The sequence below is a fragment of the Cladosporium halotolerans genome (assembly GCF_011745625.1).
Source record: "Cladosporium halotolerans strain TM138-S3 chromosome Unknown Sca27, whole genome shotgun sequence".
Taxonomy (NCBI): domain Eukaryota; kingdom Fungi; phylum Ascomycota; class Dothideomycetes; order Cladosporiales; family Cladosporiaceae; genus Cladosporium; species Cladosporium halotolerans.
This window is the reverse complement of record NW_027191478.1, coordinates 1-15851: the sequence shown is the minus strand read 5'-3', so window position 1 is coordinate 15851 and position 15851 is coordinate 1. Positions and strand designations below refer to the sequence as shown.

The following is a 15851-nucleotide window of genomic DNA, read 5'->3' as shown; positions in this document are numbered from 1 at the left end:
GACTTGCAAAACACATTCGCCATGCAAAATCCCGAGTGCTGTTGTGTTGTGGAAATGCTTGCGTCACCTTTGATGCCCTAGCATGGTTCTGTAGGGCCTAAGTTGAATCACTGAACTTCAAACATTGAGAACCTATCTCATGGGATGATCTATTCTTCTATCCCCAGCGCCAGAGCCGTGCCGATCTAGCAGCGCATGCCAAGATCGATGCCATTTCGCATCGATCGATCGAAGGGGTGATATCTTTTAGCTCGCAACGCAATCGATGCAGCCTAGCAGACCCTTTCAGCCCCTCAATCTATCCCGCAATCTCGCCAGCTCCTCTTCTGTGAGCCCACATCGTTCTATCAGGTAGACCTCGCAGCCTCCGAACTCTTGCTTAAGCATCTCCAAGCTCGCCAGCATGTTTTCTCGTTTTGAACTGACCATGTTCCGCACTCCCACCTCATCCCCATTCAGCGACGGATGCCTCATCAACCTCTCCACAAACCCTTCTCGCAGCGATGCCAACCCCACGTCCGTCAGCGCGTACTCCTCCGCTACGGCCTCGTTCTCGACACCAGCAAGCAAGAGCAGCAGCGCTGCCAGCAAGCCCGTCCTGTCCTTCCCTGCTGTGCAATGGAACACACACCCTTGTCCCTCCATAGCCTCCTCGGACGCTAGCCACCGCCCTACTTCTCCAAACGCCGGCCCGGCGTGAGTCAAGATGTCCCTGTACGCTGCCACGAACCCTTCTGTCCCAGAACGAGTGTACGCTTTGTATCGCAGCGCGATCTGCTCGGGCCCGTAGTCGGAGGCAGCGAATACGGGCGTCCAGCGGCGTGTCATCCCGTGCTCGCCGAATTTTGCGTCTAGTGCCGCGTTCGCGCTCGCACCGTTGTCGTCTGGGCCGGAGCCACCGTCGCGTAGGATTTCGGGGAGAGAGCGCAGATCGAAGAGCGTTTTTATGCCTTTTGCTTCTGGTCAGTTTGGAGTCCGTTTTATAAAAGATCCGGGGAAGGATACGAGGGATGATTTACCTTACCTAACTCCTGGCTCATGGTCGTAAGTCCTTCTGGCTGCACCCTGGAAGGGTCTGCGCAGCGCCAGGCGAGGCGCGGCGTTATGAGCCGGTTGTCGCGCGTGCGTGGGCTGGCAATGTCGCGGAAGTTGGCAATGCCGGCGACGGTTGCGAAAGGGGGAGAGAGGAGGGGGTCGAGGTCGGACATGGCTGTGGTGTGGTTGCTGAAGAGTTGGGTATGGGGAAGAGTGGAGGATATCGAATTGTTTTGAGTTGTATGCCAGGGACTGCGAGTGACAGGGACAGGGACCTCGGCGATCATGCAGAGTGGGGCCTGCCCGCCCCCACGCGGTGTTATGACGCACTTCTTCACAGGCGAGCCTGGTTCATGTGAATGCTTTTTACTACAATCCATATATGTATACAATTGTTGTTTGGTGGGTAAGCATTTGCACTATGATCGATAGATATTTAGGGGAAGATATTCGAATGCTCTCTTACGGAAGCTGTCAACAGTCAATCCTTTGGCACAAGACCCGAGCTTCTCGCACGATTGTGTGCACTTCCCAGAGGCCTTTTGAAAAGACTAATGGACATCGATGGGCAGATCGATGAAGCCAGGTGATGATCGAGCGTGCAATGACATTTGGTCAATGGGTCAAATGCCGCCGAGCCAGGTGATGAAACTCCTATCTTGAAGTTCAGCTGATGACACGAGGTGGCTTGCATGAGGTACGCCGCATTTTCCTTAGCGCAACCCAGCCGCCTCCTCGTCAACACCAACCATAACAGGCAAACTGCTGATTCAGCAACACCTATTCTAAATGAGATAAAAGGTAGGGAGTCTTACCAGGGCACTGAACCCCCCATACATTCTACGTCGTCTTACAAAGGGCTGCAAATTCCTCTCCATTCACGATCATGGTCAAGCCGATCGCTGGCCTGATGGGCGCGTCAGCCGCTTCTGGATCGACCAAGTTATCCGGCAGCGAGCAACTTAGACTACTTCTCGCAGCACTGAAGAAACATGACGTTCGCGAGGTTGATACCGCCCGTGTCTACAATTCCGGCAAGAGTGAAGAAGATATCGGCGGAGTCCCGGAAGCCCAACACGACTTCGCCATTGCAACAAAAGCTCCAGGCTTCTCCCCAGGATCTTTGACATACCAGAAAGTCATCGACAACTGTCACGCCTCGCTCGCAGCTCTCAAGCAAGACAAGATCGACCTGTACTATTTCCACGGCCCCGACCGCCAAACGCCTCTTCTCGACTCTCTCCGCGCCATCAATACACTTCACGGAGAAGGAAAAATCGACCGATTCGGCATCAGCAACTACCACGCCACCGAAGTCGAAGACATCCTCCATCTCTGTGACGAGAACAACTTCATCCGCCCCTCCGTCTACCAGGGCGGCTACAACGCTCTTGCCCGCGCTGCAGAGCCCGAACTCTTCCCGCTCCTCCGTCGACACAACATCGCTTTCTACGCTTTTAGCCCGCTTGCCGGCGGCTATTTTTCACGTTCCGCCGAGGCTCTCCGCGCGCCGCCGCCGGGAAGCAGGATGGATCAGGTGAGTGTGTTTCAGGCAATGTACGTGAACGACGTGAGCCTCGAGATCCATGAAATGCTCACGAAGATTTGTGGAGCGGAAGGGTTGACGCTGAAAGAGGCTGCGCTGAGGTGGCTGATGGAGCATTCGGGGCTTGGGGAGGAGGATGGTGTCATTCTGGGCGCGAGCTCCATCGAGCAGATGCAGGAGAATTTGGAGATCTGTGAGGGTGGAAGGCTGCCTGACAGGATTGTGGAGGCGTTTGAAGAAGCTTGGAAGAAGTTCAGAGGGGCGGGTTACTCGGAGCATTATTCGATTCCATTGCCGAGATGACGGTCAACACGAAAGGAGGGTGCTAAATTTGGATAGTATCATCATATCAAAAATCTTTTCCTAGTATCCCGTCCGCTGGCACTGATAGGTAAGTGCTGAAGTGAAGGTGATGATCGGTCTCTCTAGTGAAAAGCCTTGTTCCAGAACGTGAAGCCGTGGTCATCCGGACTACAAGGGCGGAGCATCTAAATCAAGGATTCAGCCCGAGGAGGAACCAATGTGGACGTCCGTCGGGTAGGGCTGTTGTGGCCATGTCGTCTTCACGGATCTGCAATCGATAGTCCGTGAGAAACTCCGCTCAGGAGCAGATCCCCCACATGATGTCGCCACCGTTCGAAACTATCACTGATCTAACGAGTCAATATGCGCAAAGCTTCCCTGTAAGTTTTGAATACTTCGCGTGGTGCGTACAATTCATCCTCTTCTTTCGTCACGCCGCCGATCAACTTCAATGGCAGCGCTCGGATGCCAACCGCGCATGACGAGAAAGATGAGTTTTACCGGAGGATAGCCAAACAAACACTGTATATCGTGATTGATGATGCCTCTCGTAACGCCTCTTATAGGTTTGTTGTGGCTCACGGATGATGTGTCGAGAAGGATCACACCACTGCAAGCGCCTCCATTCTTGCAATGCTTTGTTTTATTATAGAAAATATACACACCATGTGACTACCAATGCTGGTCCTGCATCAATCACGGATATCTTTTTGAATATCGCTATACATCCCACTCTTGTTCAAGGTTGTCCCGGAAATTGTGAAGCACTGTCTTTCATTGGTTCAGACTTGTAGCCTTTAAACCCGATCATCATAGAATCAAACCATTTGTTGTCTCTCCATCTCTCAAAACAGGTTTCCGAGTCGTATCTGCATGTACATTGAGGGGATAGAAGGCATTCGGGTTTGACGGGCTGCGCGAATTGCGTCTCATGAGCCTGTAAGGATATTTCGAAGCGTGGTTGCCAGCTGGGAATTTGGGTCTGAGGGTTCGATTGGCAGCAGAGTCCATCTCCGAGTCGCACGTCGTGACCGAATCCGGAATCCTTCGGCATATCCAGATCACAATGTTCTTCATGCCCAAGTGTGCGTGATGACTCCTCCATGTTGCAAAAAATGGCTAAGCCTGCTCAAGTTGTTCTTCCAACATGGCCGTGAAAACCCACAATGCTCTATCTTGAAGAGCCTGTGGAAACCCTACGTCGAGTTCAAGTTCGTCGAGTCGTCCAATACCCAGGGAAGCTCTAGCAGTATCGAGCAACCAAATCATCGAGTGTGCGCTTGCGGACTTCGGCCATATAGTCTTGCTGGCTTTGTTGCCCGGCAGCCAATTCCTCGCGGACTTTCTCGTAGTCAGTCGTACCGGGTTTTTTGATGAAGCGATACGAGACAGCGTATCCGAGGAGCACTGCGGCGCCCGCACCGAGAATGACGAGGAATGTGATGAGGATGTGGTTCATTCTTGTAGGCGGATATTTTTCATGAGACGGGATCTGGAAGACGGAAAGGCAAGCTCAGAATGAGGTCGTATGAAGTCGTCAGTATTGTGGTCTTAGAAAATACCCTTGCAAACTGACTGAGACATAGGGATATATCTTTAACGATATGCGGTGGCTTAGCAATACCGGATAGGTCGGGTCCAGGCCGCAGGAAACATCGTCGTTTGATGCTCAACATGTGCTCCACCAAGATGCTCCGCCACGATGGGCTAGGACTACGGCATAGAATCTTGGCTGCGGATGCTCTGGAGGCTCAAAAGGGTGCCCCAGAGACCCGCGCACTTCGAAGTCGAGATGTGGCCCGGATGTTTTTTTGGGCCTTTGTCGGATTGGATCGAGCCAGCACGCGGTTGTGGGCATTGTGAGTTTTGTAGTGCCTTGTCAGCCCTCTAGGCCCATTTGGACGGGCTGAGAACATTTTCTGCTCGGGTCCTGGCACGCGGCGTCCGAATGACAGAAAGACCTCGAATTCGAAGCAAGATACGGCCAAGACTTCGATGCCGAAGAAGGCGAGAGAGCGGCTGAGTAGTATGGCGCGGCACATCACGGATGGTTGTACGAGCGTGCATAAAACGGATGCGCTTCCCGAACGGGTAATGCAAGAATCGTGGATTCAGCGGACAAACTCCAAAAGGCGCATGGACTGTGCCGTCGAGGAAGCGCAGATGGTGGCACGAGTCAGATAGCGGTCTTTCCAGAATATGTAACTGGGAGGAACTGCAACCGTGAGACGCTCAGCGACCTACCTATAAGCCGTTGCAGGGCTGAATGGCCGATAAGACGAGACGTCAACCGGAAGGAGGCGTGCAAAGATGAGGTCGAGGTAAGTATGCGACACCGGCCAGTGCAAGAGTACCTCACTCATTGTCTATCTCTCACGAACGCTCCAGAACCTCGGACAGGCGCCATGAGCTGTGTGCGCGCCGCAAAACTGGGCACTTTTGCTATTGTGTACGGCACACGCAGGACTTCGCAATCTGTTTGAGGAGGCGGTAGCTGATCTGTACCTGTGAGAGGTAATCTCGAATGCTTAATTAATGCACAGTCCAAGGTCAATTGACGGGGACGAAGGCACTTCGCCCAAATCCCACGATCTTTGGCTCTGCGCGCTTCGCTCCCGCTCCGGCCAGCGTTCCCGCTTTGGCGTCCGCGGCGTCCGAGACCGTCTGTTCCCATGCCGAACCCCTGTCTTCACACCCACAGTCGCTGCTCTTCCACGACGTCCAAGCAGGCACTCTTCGTGGCTTATCCAAGGTGCATCGTCTCTTGTCACGTGCGTGCCCATGTGCCTCGACCACCGGCGAGTCGCTTGAATCCGTGCGCAGGCAGCGCAGGCAGCAACGTCGATTTATTAGCCTTGGCGCGAGACGCCATGGCCGCCGGGCCAGGTGCAGCCTAGTCTAGCTCCAGCGAGACTAAGCGAATGGCTGGAGTCTCGAGTGAGTATAAGGAGACTCACATTCACTGGCGATCTCAGCATTGCTTCGGCATTAGTAGCCTCGTTCCCTTGAGTATCCATCCTCCAAAGCAAGCACTTCATTTCCTCGAGCGACATGTCGGCATTCGACAATTCCGGCGAGGTGCCGCTCGATGTCCCAGGCTTTAACACGCCCTTGACGTGGGAGACTGTACCTGAAGACCGCTTCGCTCACGGCGTCAATGACTTTAAGCAGCAAAGGCTTGTTCAGGTCGAGATCGCCATGCTGGCCGTCATGGACGGCATCACTGACAAACCAGGGTGGCAAGAGAAGGTGTTCAACGAAGCTATTGTCGAAAAGTGGCGCGCTGAAGCAACGGCTCTTCCGCTTATTTCGCCCGAAGCTTGGGACTGGATTCTGAGGGAGCTGAGAGACGAGACAGAATTTCTCCGGGATCACCAATTCGTCAAGACTTTAAATTCTGGATCTCCTTGCGCAAAGGCTGATGGCTTGATTGAGTCGACTCTTCGAGATGAGCTTCTAGCCGGTGTCAGACCTCTGCTAGAAGTCGACGATAAGGTCAAAGACTGGCACCCAAACTCGAACGAGCAGGTCCTCAACCTTGTCCACCCATCACTCTTTCCGCTTGTGTATGGACGCACACACGTGCTTCATAGTGGCCGTGTGGGTCTGCTAGATTGCCTTGACTACTGTGGGAAAGGGATGCTGGCTCCGGAGCAGACTTCGGAGAGTCAAGACGACAGTTTTTCCGCACGTTTCCAATGGCTGCCATCGGAGGTCAGATTCAAGTCGGAAGATGCTGCACCGACGGACGTCGAATTCACGTCTTACATCAACAACCTCCACCCCATCCACCACAAAGGCCTTTATTCGACGATCTCGAAGATCGTCAGCAAAGCAATACCAATGTGGAATGAAGTGCTAGTCAAGGGCTACTCCAGTCGCACACCCCCGCGTATCATGACCACAAGCGCCGGCTACACGTCTGAGAAGCCTGAACATCTTCAAGACCTCCCTAGCTTGAGAGATGACGAAGGCTTCGAGGAAGCCGTACAGAAGGTGCAGAGGTACCTCGATTTGCCGAATAATCCCGAATTTGACGAATCGAATGACCATGCTGACGATGACCGTTACAAAAATGGCACCTGGAAAGACGATCTTGACGACTATGAGCTCCAGACGGCCGTCGATTGGAAGTTCAAGCGAATCGCAGAGGTTGAACACCCTACTCCTGGCGACTCGTACTCGTATGATGACTGGAAGCTGGGGCGACTCCAGAAGTCCGAGGATAGTGAATCGCTCGGCTCCCCAACGACAAATTTCAACGGATATTATCCTGTATGCCTGGAAAAAGACTTTAGAACCCAGGGGTTGCAAGTCATTGTGAAGTTGGCAAGCGTCGAGCTTACTCCCGAGAAGCCGTCGTATGAAGGTGGATCATGGCATCTTGAGGTACGTTGCTTGACATACTATGTTCGAGACTCAATGCTGACGCTTCTATGTCAGGGAATGCTCAATGAACGTAAGAGACCACAATCCAGAGAAGAGTGAAATAATTCCTTACTGACATCGTTCGCAGACATCATAGGCACAGCTATCTACTACTACGACGTTGAAAACATCACAAGCTCTGCCATTGACTTCAGAGTGGAGGCCGAACTCGATGAGTTGAGCCTCGGCTACGAACAAGACGTGCATGAGCCATTGGCAACAGTTTTCGGGACCAAGCAAATGAGAGATGAGCCCGCGATCCAGTTCCTTGGCACATTGCAGTGCAAGCAAGACCGCATGATCGCTTTTCCCAACACGCTTCAGCACCGCGTGCAGCCATTCAAGCTCTCGGACCCGTCCCGGCCTGGTCACCGCCGCTTCTTGGTTCTGTGGCTCGTCGACCCCACCTATCGCATTGCCTCCACTGCCAATGTTCCTCCGCAGCAGCACGATTGGCTCGCGCCCGAAACCATTGACAAGATTTTGGCGAAGCAGGACTTGGCTGCTGAGCTGGAGGAGATGATTAGAGAGCACACGAATGACTATCCGATGAGTTTGGAGACTGCCAAAAAGCTGCGGTTGGAGCTGATGCAGGAGCGCACGAAGCTCATGCCTCATGTTGAGAGGAATTTTGATTCGTACAATCTTTGCGAACATTGAGGGGCATCATCTGGCGGGCGCGAGTTGAGTATATGTCAATGAGAGAGCTGAAGTGTCGCGAAGTGTGTGGAATTGTAGTGTCGGCACGTGAGAACGCGCAATGACGCGTCTGCCTAGCGCGATCAATGTGCCTTCTCAAGAAGCGTCCTGCAGCCCCCACACCGGCTCAATATTCTCTGCATGACCGTGTATTTGTTACTCCACAGAGCCTCACTGTGAGTTTTAGATGCTTCTCGAAGAAGCACCAATACGACGCCACAATCTCAGACGCATAAGCCAAGGGTAGGCGAGTCTGAGAACATGAGATATCTGGAGCCTACTAACGGCTGGGTCTGACTGCAGATACGAGCACCATGGGCTGGTGGGGCGGAGGGCTCTTCCAATCTGAAACGCAATTCGACTTGATCTCGGATGCATCCCATGAAGCTGGTCTCAGTGACTTGGAGAAAGTGGTTCTCTCCCAACAAAGAGCCCAGAAGGCTGCCGACTCTGGGCAGCCTGCGGATATCCCGCACGACGACGCGGATCTCACGACTTCAGGGAAAGACGCAAAGCCATCTTCCGACAATGACGACGACTGTTGGCAGGTCTGCCGCGACAATGGCATCTACTTCTCCATATGGAGCGCCGAATGCTCGGACATCCCGTTTGTGCGCGAGTACCTCAACAACGGAGCTCTGTTCGAGTTGGTTCAGAAAACAGCCGCGAAAGTGCAAGATGATTGGAGCGTATACAACACCGGATACGAGCTCGTGCTCATCGGTGCTTGCGCCATGACATTAGGCTGCAAGTTGCCCACATTCTTGAGAAACTTCATGCACAAAAATTATCATTCGGTGGGCTTTCGCAACGCGGCGATCGAGCAGCTACGCAAAGCCCTCAGCGACGGTCCTGATGGATATAAGGAGGGTGAACCGTATGAGTTCAAGGAGCCGGAGCATGATAGTGATTGCGATTGCGGATGACGAATACGTGATGCGGTGGAAGGAGTCACACATGGGCGAGCTCCACACGAGAGGATGATCGGGTGGTGTCCGTTCATGAGCGTTAACTCATGCTCCTGTGACGGGTTGTTCCTGACATTTGGTGAGGATGTGAGAAAAGCTTCCTAGGACAGACTGAAGAGTGTATAACGCCCTCCCTTCATCATGGTCTCTCCTCGTCCCCTTTACCAAAGTAAAATGTATAAGTGTGCGCAGGATAGTATTGCTTGACACTGATTCGTGCTCAACAAACCTCCGATTGCTATGACGAGACTCCTTGCAACACCTCAACCAAATTGAGAAGCAGGCCTTTCGAACGCAAAAATTGCTCCAGGAGCCATCCTGTGCCTACACCTTTGTCGCCTACCAAGGGACCTATTACGATCAAGTATGGGTGACAACCTTACTAATCCATGAGTTTTGCCCTGCGTTTAGTTGATCGAAGGGTCGTGTCCGATTTTAGCTGGTCATCTTGGGTCGGGTCGTAGTCACAAGCTCTGCTGAAGTCTATTGGCTTTTGGCGTCTTCGGTCAACGTGTAGATCGAAAACATCAAATCTCTGATATCCACCGACCACGTCATGGTACTGCTTACCCTCGATGCCGTCTTCGACATGGAAGTCAGCGTATAGTACGCCTTCCTCATTCTGCAGCATTTCCGCGTCTTTGCGGATGCCTTCAGTGATAGTGAAGCCCGAAATAGGGCGGCCAGTTGGGTCCAGGAACATGCTGGCGCCTTTCTGCGAGGACGCTAACGTCTTTCGAACGCTTTCTTCGTTCGATGCGCCCTCTGCGATGATGTCGATCGCAGGTTGGTCGAGAAAGCCGGAACATAGTATTCCGAAACACTTCGCCTCGAAGCAGTGTGCTGCGGCTCTGACGAGGTTGGCATACACATTGTCGTAATTTTTCGGTTGGCTGTCTTCCAGCCTTGATGCCTCTTCATCCGGATTTGGCTGAGCTCCAATAAATCTGGTTGGCCATACTGATGGCCACGAGGAAATGTGTACTTGCTCGCCTTGCGCCATCAATGTGTACCGCGCCAGCGGGTTCGTGTTCTCTCCACAGATCAGGTTTCCGATTTTGCCGTATTTTGACGGGACCACTCGCAACCCATGTCCATCACCAGGGCTCCAGGTGAGTTTCTCGAAGAAGGTCGGTACTAGTTTCCGATGGTGGTTCAGAACCTTTCCGTTCTCGTCTATGAACATGTTGCTGTTCCAGAGCGTCGCACTACTGTAGCGAGCCCTTTCGGAGAAGCCTAGGCTGACCATCACCCCCGCTTCTTTGGCGGCACGTCGGACGTGTGCGAGCTGGTTGCCGTCGGCAAAGAGAGATTCTTGTGCCATACGCTTGAAGAGGTTGTGATTCTCCGCTGGCGATCGCAACGCACTCCACACAGGGAAAGCTGCGATGTAGGACTCGGGGAAAACGACCAAGTTGGCACCGTTCCGCCCACTCTCTCTGATGAGGCTCACACATTTTTCGGTGGTCTTCGTCGCGTCCAAGAAGACTGGGGCAACATGGCAAGCCGCTGCGCGTAGCGTCTTCAGACGCTTGAGAGCGGGCATGCTGACGCTCGCACCGCAAAATCGCTCGATTGGGGCTGCCGAGCAAGAAACGAACGCTCAAGGAGCTACGTTGCCGAAGTATATATGCTATACCGCGAAGCAATCATCCGGGCTGATAACACAGGTTTGCGGACGTCTGCGGTCGGAGCTCGGCATACCAGGGGCAAAAAGCGGGGATATCTTTATCTCGGTAGGTAAGTCACAATGCGTACCAGAACATCTGTCGTGCCAAGACATTTTCAAGATAGAAGCTTACGGGCGTGTCTTACGTGAATAGCGAGTTCAACGGATAAAATATAGATAGAACTCTTTCCTAGGGCCGATGGAGTCCTTACACACGTTCTCACGCCTGAGTACTAGAATGAACTCAAAATACCTCGGGAAGAGCCTTAAGCGAGGACCACTAAGCGTCCCCGCAGTTCTGACAGCGACAAGCGTTTCTTGATGCATTGTAAGCCTCCCGCGGCGAGATTATGTGGGTCGCGACAGGTGTTGTGAGCATGATTATAACCCACTGACCTTTCTCTGCCTAAAAAAGCGCTTGGCTTTGCACATCTGACTACCAGGATTCATAATAACGTAACCCTAACCCTAACGTAAACAAGCAATACCTTCTACCCATTATGAAGTTTGTCTTCACTCCTTCTACTGCCCGACTCGAGGTCGAGAGTGAAGTTCGTAGGACGCTTTTCCGGAGCATCATGATGGCCGCTTGGCGCAAAGTGAGGGACTCTGGAGCGGCATACAAAGGCTAGGTGGAAGCGAAGGTACACTATAATCATGAATGTCAAGTTCGAGAGTCCGCTCAAATCCTTTCTCGCGTCGGCGACAATGCCTGTCGAATTGTTAGAGGGCCAGATGTTGTGGCTGCCCGAAGTCATCAGCTTGGTGCTCGCCCCTGTGCAAGACGCTCAACTTCACTTAGAGTCCACTGAGACGTAGAGCTAGGACTATCGTCACATGGACATATAGGATATTCTATTAGAGCTGACTTCCAAGAGCTTGTATGTCTAGATGGACCCACACCGTTGAAAATAGCCGGGTTGCGATGGCAAGCTCCCGAATAGCGAGTTTCTGTTCAGCGGTTTGACGTACTTTCGTTCAATCTGAAGCAATGGACTAACCAACACAGCCACAATGCCGTGCATTTAGAGAGTTGCGTGGGCTATAGTGACGTATTGGACCGACATATCCCGGTCACCTGCGTGTTTGGCGCAAGCGACTGCGTACGATCCCTCTGACAAGTGCCAACCACCATCAACCCAGTTGGCGATGTCTCGAAGCTGTATCTCGACTTTCAGTACTTCCTCGTCTCCAGGTCTTATCAAGCAAGTCCGCTCGAACGCTGCCAGCGATTTCAGTGATGGCTGCTGCGATGGCCATACATATACCTGTACAAGCTCTTCGGCAGCCACATAGCGTGTGTTGGTGACCCGGACTGTCGCGATCCATTTGTCTCTCAAGGTTGAGATGCTTAAGATTGTGTGGCTGAACGTCGTGTAACTAAGCCCGTACCCAAACCACCATTGCGGTTCGGTTTCAGTATCATGAAACCATCGATAGCCCACTTTGACGCCTTCTCTATACTTCACGACACCATCAATTCCAGGCCAGGTTGCCGGGTCTTTTGCAAAAGGTAAATCGGAGTACGATCTGGGCCAAGTCATCGGAAGACGTCCGTTTGGGCTCGTGTAGCCGAGTAGCACATCAGCTAGTGTATTGCCAGCTTCTTGTCCACCATACCACGCTTGTAGTATTGTGGGTGCTTTTTCTTGCCACGGCATGTGTACTGGGGAGCCTGACTGGTTGACCACGATGATACGTTCACGAAGCTCGACGGAATCCAGCAAGCTGCTCACAAGCTCATCTTGTTTTCCCGGTAGATCCATCGTCTGCCGATCATATCCTTCGCTTTCCCACTCCTCGCTCAGCCCAATTATGACGACGACGAGATCGCTGGATTTTGCCAACTCTACAGCTTCTAGTATGGTGGACTTTTCTTCCTCCAGAAATCCCAATCTGACCGAAGGTTGTGCACCATACACATGCATAGAGTCGGCATTATCCGAGCTGTCACTGTTCTCTTCGTTTCCAGCTTTGGACCAAGACTCAACCCTCACGGTGTAGGACTGCCCAGCTTGCATAGCTACGCTGACGCGGCTCTCCGGACTGCCAAAGGCATAGAATGTCTCGCTCAAGCCCTTCCAATGAGTGTTGTCGAGAAGAAGATCATCGTTTATGTAGAGCTTTGCGTTTCCGACACTAGAAAGACCGAATGAGTGGGTGCCGGACATTGCTGGGATCAATGTAGATGTCAAGCGGAGAGAATATGGCTTGCCAGAGTCCCTAAGAGATGCTGGGCCAGAGTCAAAGAGATCAACGTTTGAGCTTTGCCTTAGCTGTTGCTCAATGATGGGCCCCGTGCAATCGATCGATGAGAAGAACTCGACCATGAGTAGGTCGTCGGTCTCTGGAGCTACCCTCCACGTTGTTTTCGATAGCAGTGGGAGCCATTTGTCGGTGCGGCATCCAAGTGCGCTTCGAACGGTTGCGTTAATTCCTTCGTCGGAAAGTGCTGTGCAGAAAGAATCTAATGGCTGACTAAGATACTGAGGATTGATCGCGGCACTGCCACCGCCGTTTGAGGCTCCTTTCACGGCATTTTGGCCTATGAAGGCAATGTTCTTGCCATGTAGACTTGCAGGGTCGAGAGGAAGCGCTTGTCGATCATTCTTCAACAACACTGTACCAAATCCGGCGATTCGGCGGAGCGTGGCAAGGTCATCTCGGCTTGTGCATGTGGCTTCAGGTCTGTGCCGGCTGTTCTCTGTGTCGATGGCATTGAGGCCGATCTTGCCTGATCGTTTCGCCAGAGCAAGCAGTCGAGTGCACGACTCGTCAATCGCTCGTCTAAGTTCACTGTCCTGGGAAGACGTCAATTCGGCCAACAGTTTGCTGCCTCTGCGCAAAGGAGGCCCTGGCATTTCAAGGTCACAGCCCGCCAGAACGCTTTGCACAGTGGAGTTCGTGCCACCCCAATCACTCATGACCAACCCTTGATACCCCCATTCTTCGCGGAGAACACGTTTCACCAGTGTCTCATGCATGTCCATATGCTCAAGGTTGACTCGGTTGTATGCCGTCATCAGACAGTGAGGCGGATGATCTGACTTTACAAACATCTCAAACGGACGAAGGTAGATTTCTCGAAGTGCTGTTTCTTCGAGCTCAGCACTGACACTGAAGCGATGATATTCCTGCTCATTTGCCACACTGCTCGCTTAGCAATAGATTCGGACCGGAAGAGTTCAAAACACCCACTAATGCTTTGCTGTCGCGGCGACTTTCCCGCTCTCTTGCACGCCAGCAACATACTCGATCCCAAGCTTGCCACTTAATACCGGATCTTCCGAGAAGGACTCAAAGTTCCTGCCGCCGAGTGGGTTTCGCATGCAGCATATCGTAGGCGCAAGCAGGATGTCTGCGGACTTTGATTGGGCTTCAGAGCTAAGTATGCGGCCCAACGCCTTGACACACTCTTTCGACCACGTCGCCGCCTGCAGTACTGGCGCTGGGAGTAGCGCAGCGGTCTGCCCCCCCACAGAAAGCTCACCCCTCGCTCCTGCGGGACCATCGGTTGCCTGGACACGCCGTTGTTAGACGAATAGACATTGAGTCTGGGAGCCAAATTCTCTATTATACCTTGATAGACCCGATCCCAAGTCGAACGATATTCTGGGTATGCCATCCATCGGCTCCAGAAAGCAAGGACACTTTTTCCTCCAGAGTCAGTTGCTCGACCAGGTCCTCAACATCGGTCAGAGGGGTGTCCATTGGCGGTGTCTTCGACCTGACAATAACGAGTGGGATCGTTGAAGAATGTTACTCAGGTCTCAATGCCACCAAGTTCAGAATTGTATTGCCGTTGAGAGGTCTGGGTCGCCAGCTAGATATAGAGCCGACGAGGCGGAGTCTAGTAGTCGAGCCATTGCATCGGGTTAAGCTCCACCATTCTTCGCTTGACACGGTGTTGACGAAGCCAGCTTATCACTAGAGCCCTCCGGGCCCCGCGTTGAGTCTTCTGTCGCGAAATCGGACCTGCGGGTCTTCTGCCGACGCATCGCGTGGAAGGAGCAGTATCAAATTCTTCATCTTGGAGTTCGAGGCTCAGCACATGCCTTCTACCTGATACTATCGGCACTGAGGTTTGCCCCCAGACGAAGAATGCCTAAAGCAGCCAATGTCTCCCGAAGCCCCGGTGATAACGCTGTGGAGTGATTCGGAGGCCGCCCGCGCCTCAATGGCAGGAGTCCGCCTCGCTAGCGATGCTGAGATCCCTGTTCCGTGTGAAGGGAGTTGTCCAGCGTCAAGTCAGATGCAACAACGCTGCAGTATTGCTCCAGCAGCGTCATCCGCGACTGAAGGCGTGAACTTGGTGAGCCTAGAGCGCGCGGTGTGGACCTCCGCGCGCGGACAATCTGCATCAAAACTCCGCTGTCTTGGCGGTGGCTGCACTGACTCTCAGCGCTGGCTCCCCACCGCAATCCACTGAACTAATACGCTGACACGCTGCCTGATTGCGTGGAGCATTCTCCGGCATGGCTATCGCGAGACCTCCATGTCTACCTCAGCCCATGCTTATCAGACGCAAGTAACTGGATGACTTTGCCAAATGTGCAGAACGGGCGATAAGAGCGCTATTGTGGACTAGGCCTTACAAGCACAGTCTGTGGTCCTCCCGAAGTGCTGCGATGGGAGAAGCCAGCAACCGAATCAGAGGTGCTCATCTCGTGTACTGTAAACGTTGAGCAGACTACACCTGATAAGCCGCTAGAAGTCTGGCTGCATTGCCGTGCAGGCAAACGGACTGGGAGCCCGGCTGTTTGAGCGAGGGCAATCCTATGGCAATCCATGCAATTGTTAAGAAGAGGAACGTCCTCGATGCAGCAGCCATCGTCAGGAATGCTCTACAATTCACAGCCCGTCTTCCAAGATCATGGCTCCAATCGTGTCACTCGTTTCCACATTCCCGTCGTGGGTGCCAGCAAGCTCAAAGGTCGTCAACATCTTGGTGTTGGTGACTTCGTTCAGTACCGCATCGGTCAGTCGCATGGGATCCGCTATTTGTTTTCCCCTAGCTGAGGTCAATAGGTTTTGGGCTATGATGCGTCTATGATGAACGCTTTGAATATCCTGCCTTCTTACACGGAGTACTTCCACCTCAGTTCATAGATCTTGAATCTTGAATATTCAGAATCAGGTGAAGCTCAATCAGGAATCAAATCAGTCAGGTGGGCGCTCAATCAGAAATCAATCAGCAATCAGG

General features: G+C 52.8%; 6 protein-coding genes across 6 annotated transcripts; 3 read left to right on the top strand and 3 right to left on the bottom strand.

Moving 5' to 3' along the window:
- Positions 1 to 285: 285 nt before the first annotated feature.
- WHR41_06692 (uncharacterized protein) lies at positions 286 to 1208 on the bottom strand (the record flags this gene model as incomplete). Its single annotated transcript, XM_069375297.1, has 2 exons — positions 286 to 950; positions 1025 to 1208. The coding sequence occupies 2 exons, from the start codon at positions 1206 to 1208 to the stop codon at positions 286 to 288; spliced, it is 849 nt and encodes a 282-aa protein (XP_069227449.1).
- A 713-nt stretch (positions 1209 to 1921) lies between these two features.
- On the top strand, positions 1922 to 2884 carry WHR41_06691 (uncharacterized protein; the record flags this gene model as incomplete). Its single annotated transcript, XM_069375296.1, has 1 exon — positions 1922 to 2884. One exon carries the CDS (start codon positions 1922 to 1924, stop codon positions 2882 to 2884), a length of 963 nt encoding a protein of 320 aa, XP_069227446.1.
- Positions 2885 to 5794: 2910 nt separating this feature from the next.
- On the top strand, positions 5795 to 7972 carry WHR41_06690 (uncharacterized protein; the record flags this gene model as incomplete). The annotated part of the gene is made up of 3 exons (XM_069375295.1): positions 5795 to 7273; positions 7328 to 7343; positions 7401 to 7972. The coding sequence occupies exons 1-3, from the start codon at positions 5936 to 5938 to the stop codon at positions 7970 to 7972; spliced, it is 1926 nt and encodes a 641-aa protein (XP_069227447.1). The 5' UTR covers positions 5795 to 5935.
- Positions 7973 to 8325: 353 nt separating this feature from the next.
- WHR41_06689 (uncharacterized protein) lies at positions 8326 to 8937 on the top strand (the record flags this gene model as incomplete). The annotated part of the gene is made up of 1 exon (XM_069375294.1): positions 8326 to 8937. The coding sequence occupies one exon, from the start codon at positions 8326 to 8328 to the stop codon at positions 8935 to 8937; it is 612 nt and encodes a 203-aa protein (XP_069227381.1).
- A 424-nt stretch (positions 8938 to 9361) lies between these two features.
- Positions 9362 to 10525, bottom strand: WHR41_06688 (uncharacterized protein; the record flags this gene model as incomplete). Its single annotated transcript, XM_069375293.1, has 1 exon — positions 9362 to 10525. The coding sequence occupies one exon, from the start codon at positions 10523 to 10525 to the stop codon at positions 9362 to 9364; it is 1164 nt and encodes a 387-aa protein (XP_069227380.1).
- A 1148-nt stretch (positions 10526 to 11673) lies between these two features.
- Positions 11674 to 14955, bottom strand: WHR41_06687 (uncharacterized protein; the record flags this gene model as incomplete). Its single annotated transcript, XM_069375292.1, has 3 exons — positions 14228 to 14955; positions 13847 to 14166; positions 11674 to 13798 (listed from the first exon to the last, which is right to left on the bottom strand). The coding sequence occupies exons 1-3, from the start codon at positions 14357 to 14359 to the stop codon at positions 11674 to 11676; spliced, it is 2577 nt and encodes an 858-aa protein (XP_069227382.1). The 5' UTR covers positions 14360 to 14955.
- Between the last annotated feature and the right edge of the window lie 896 nt (positions 14956 to 15851).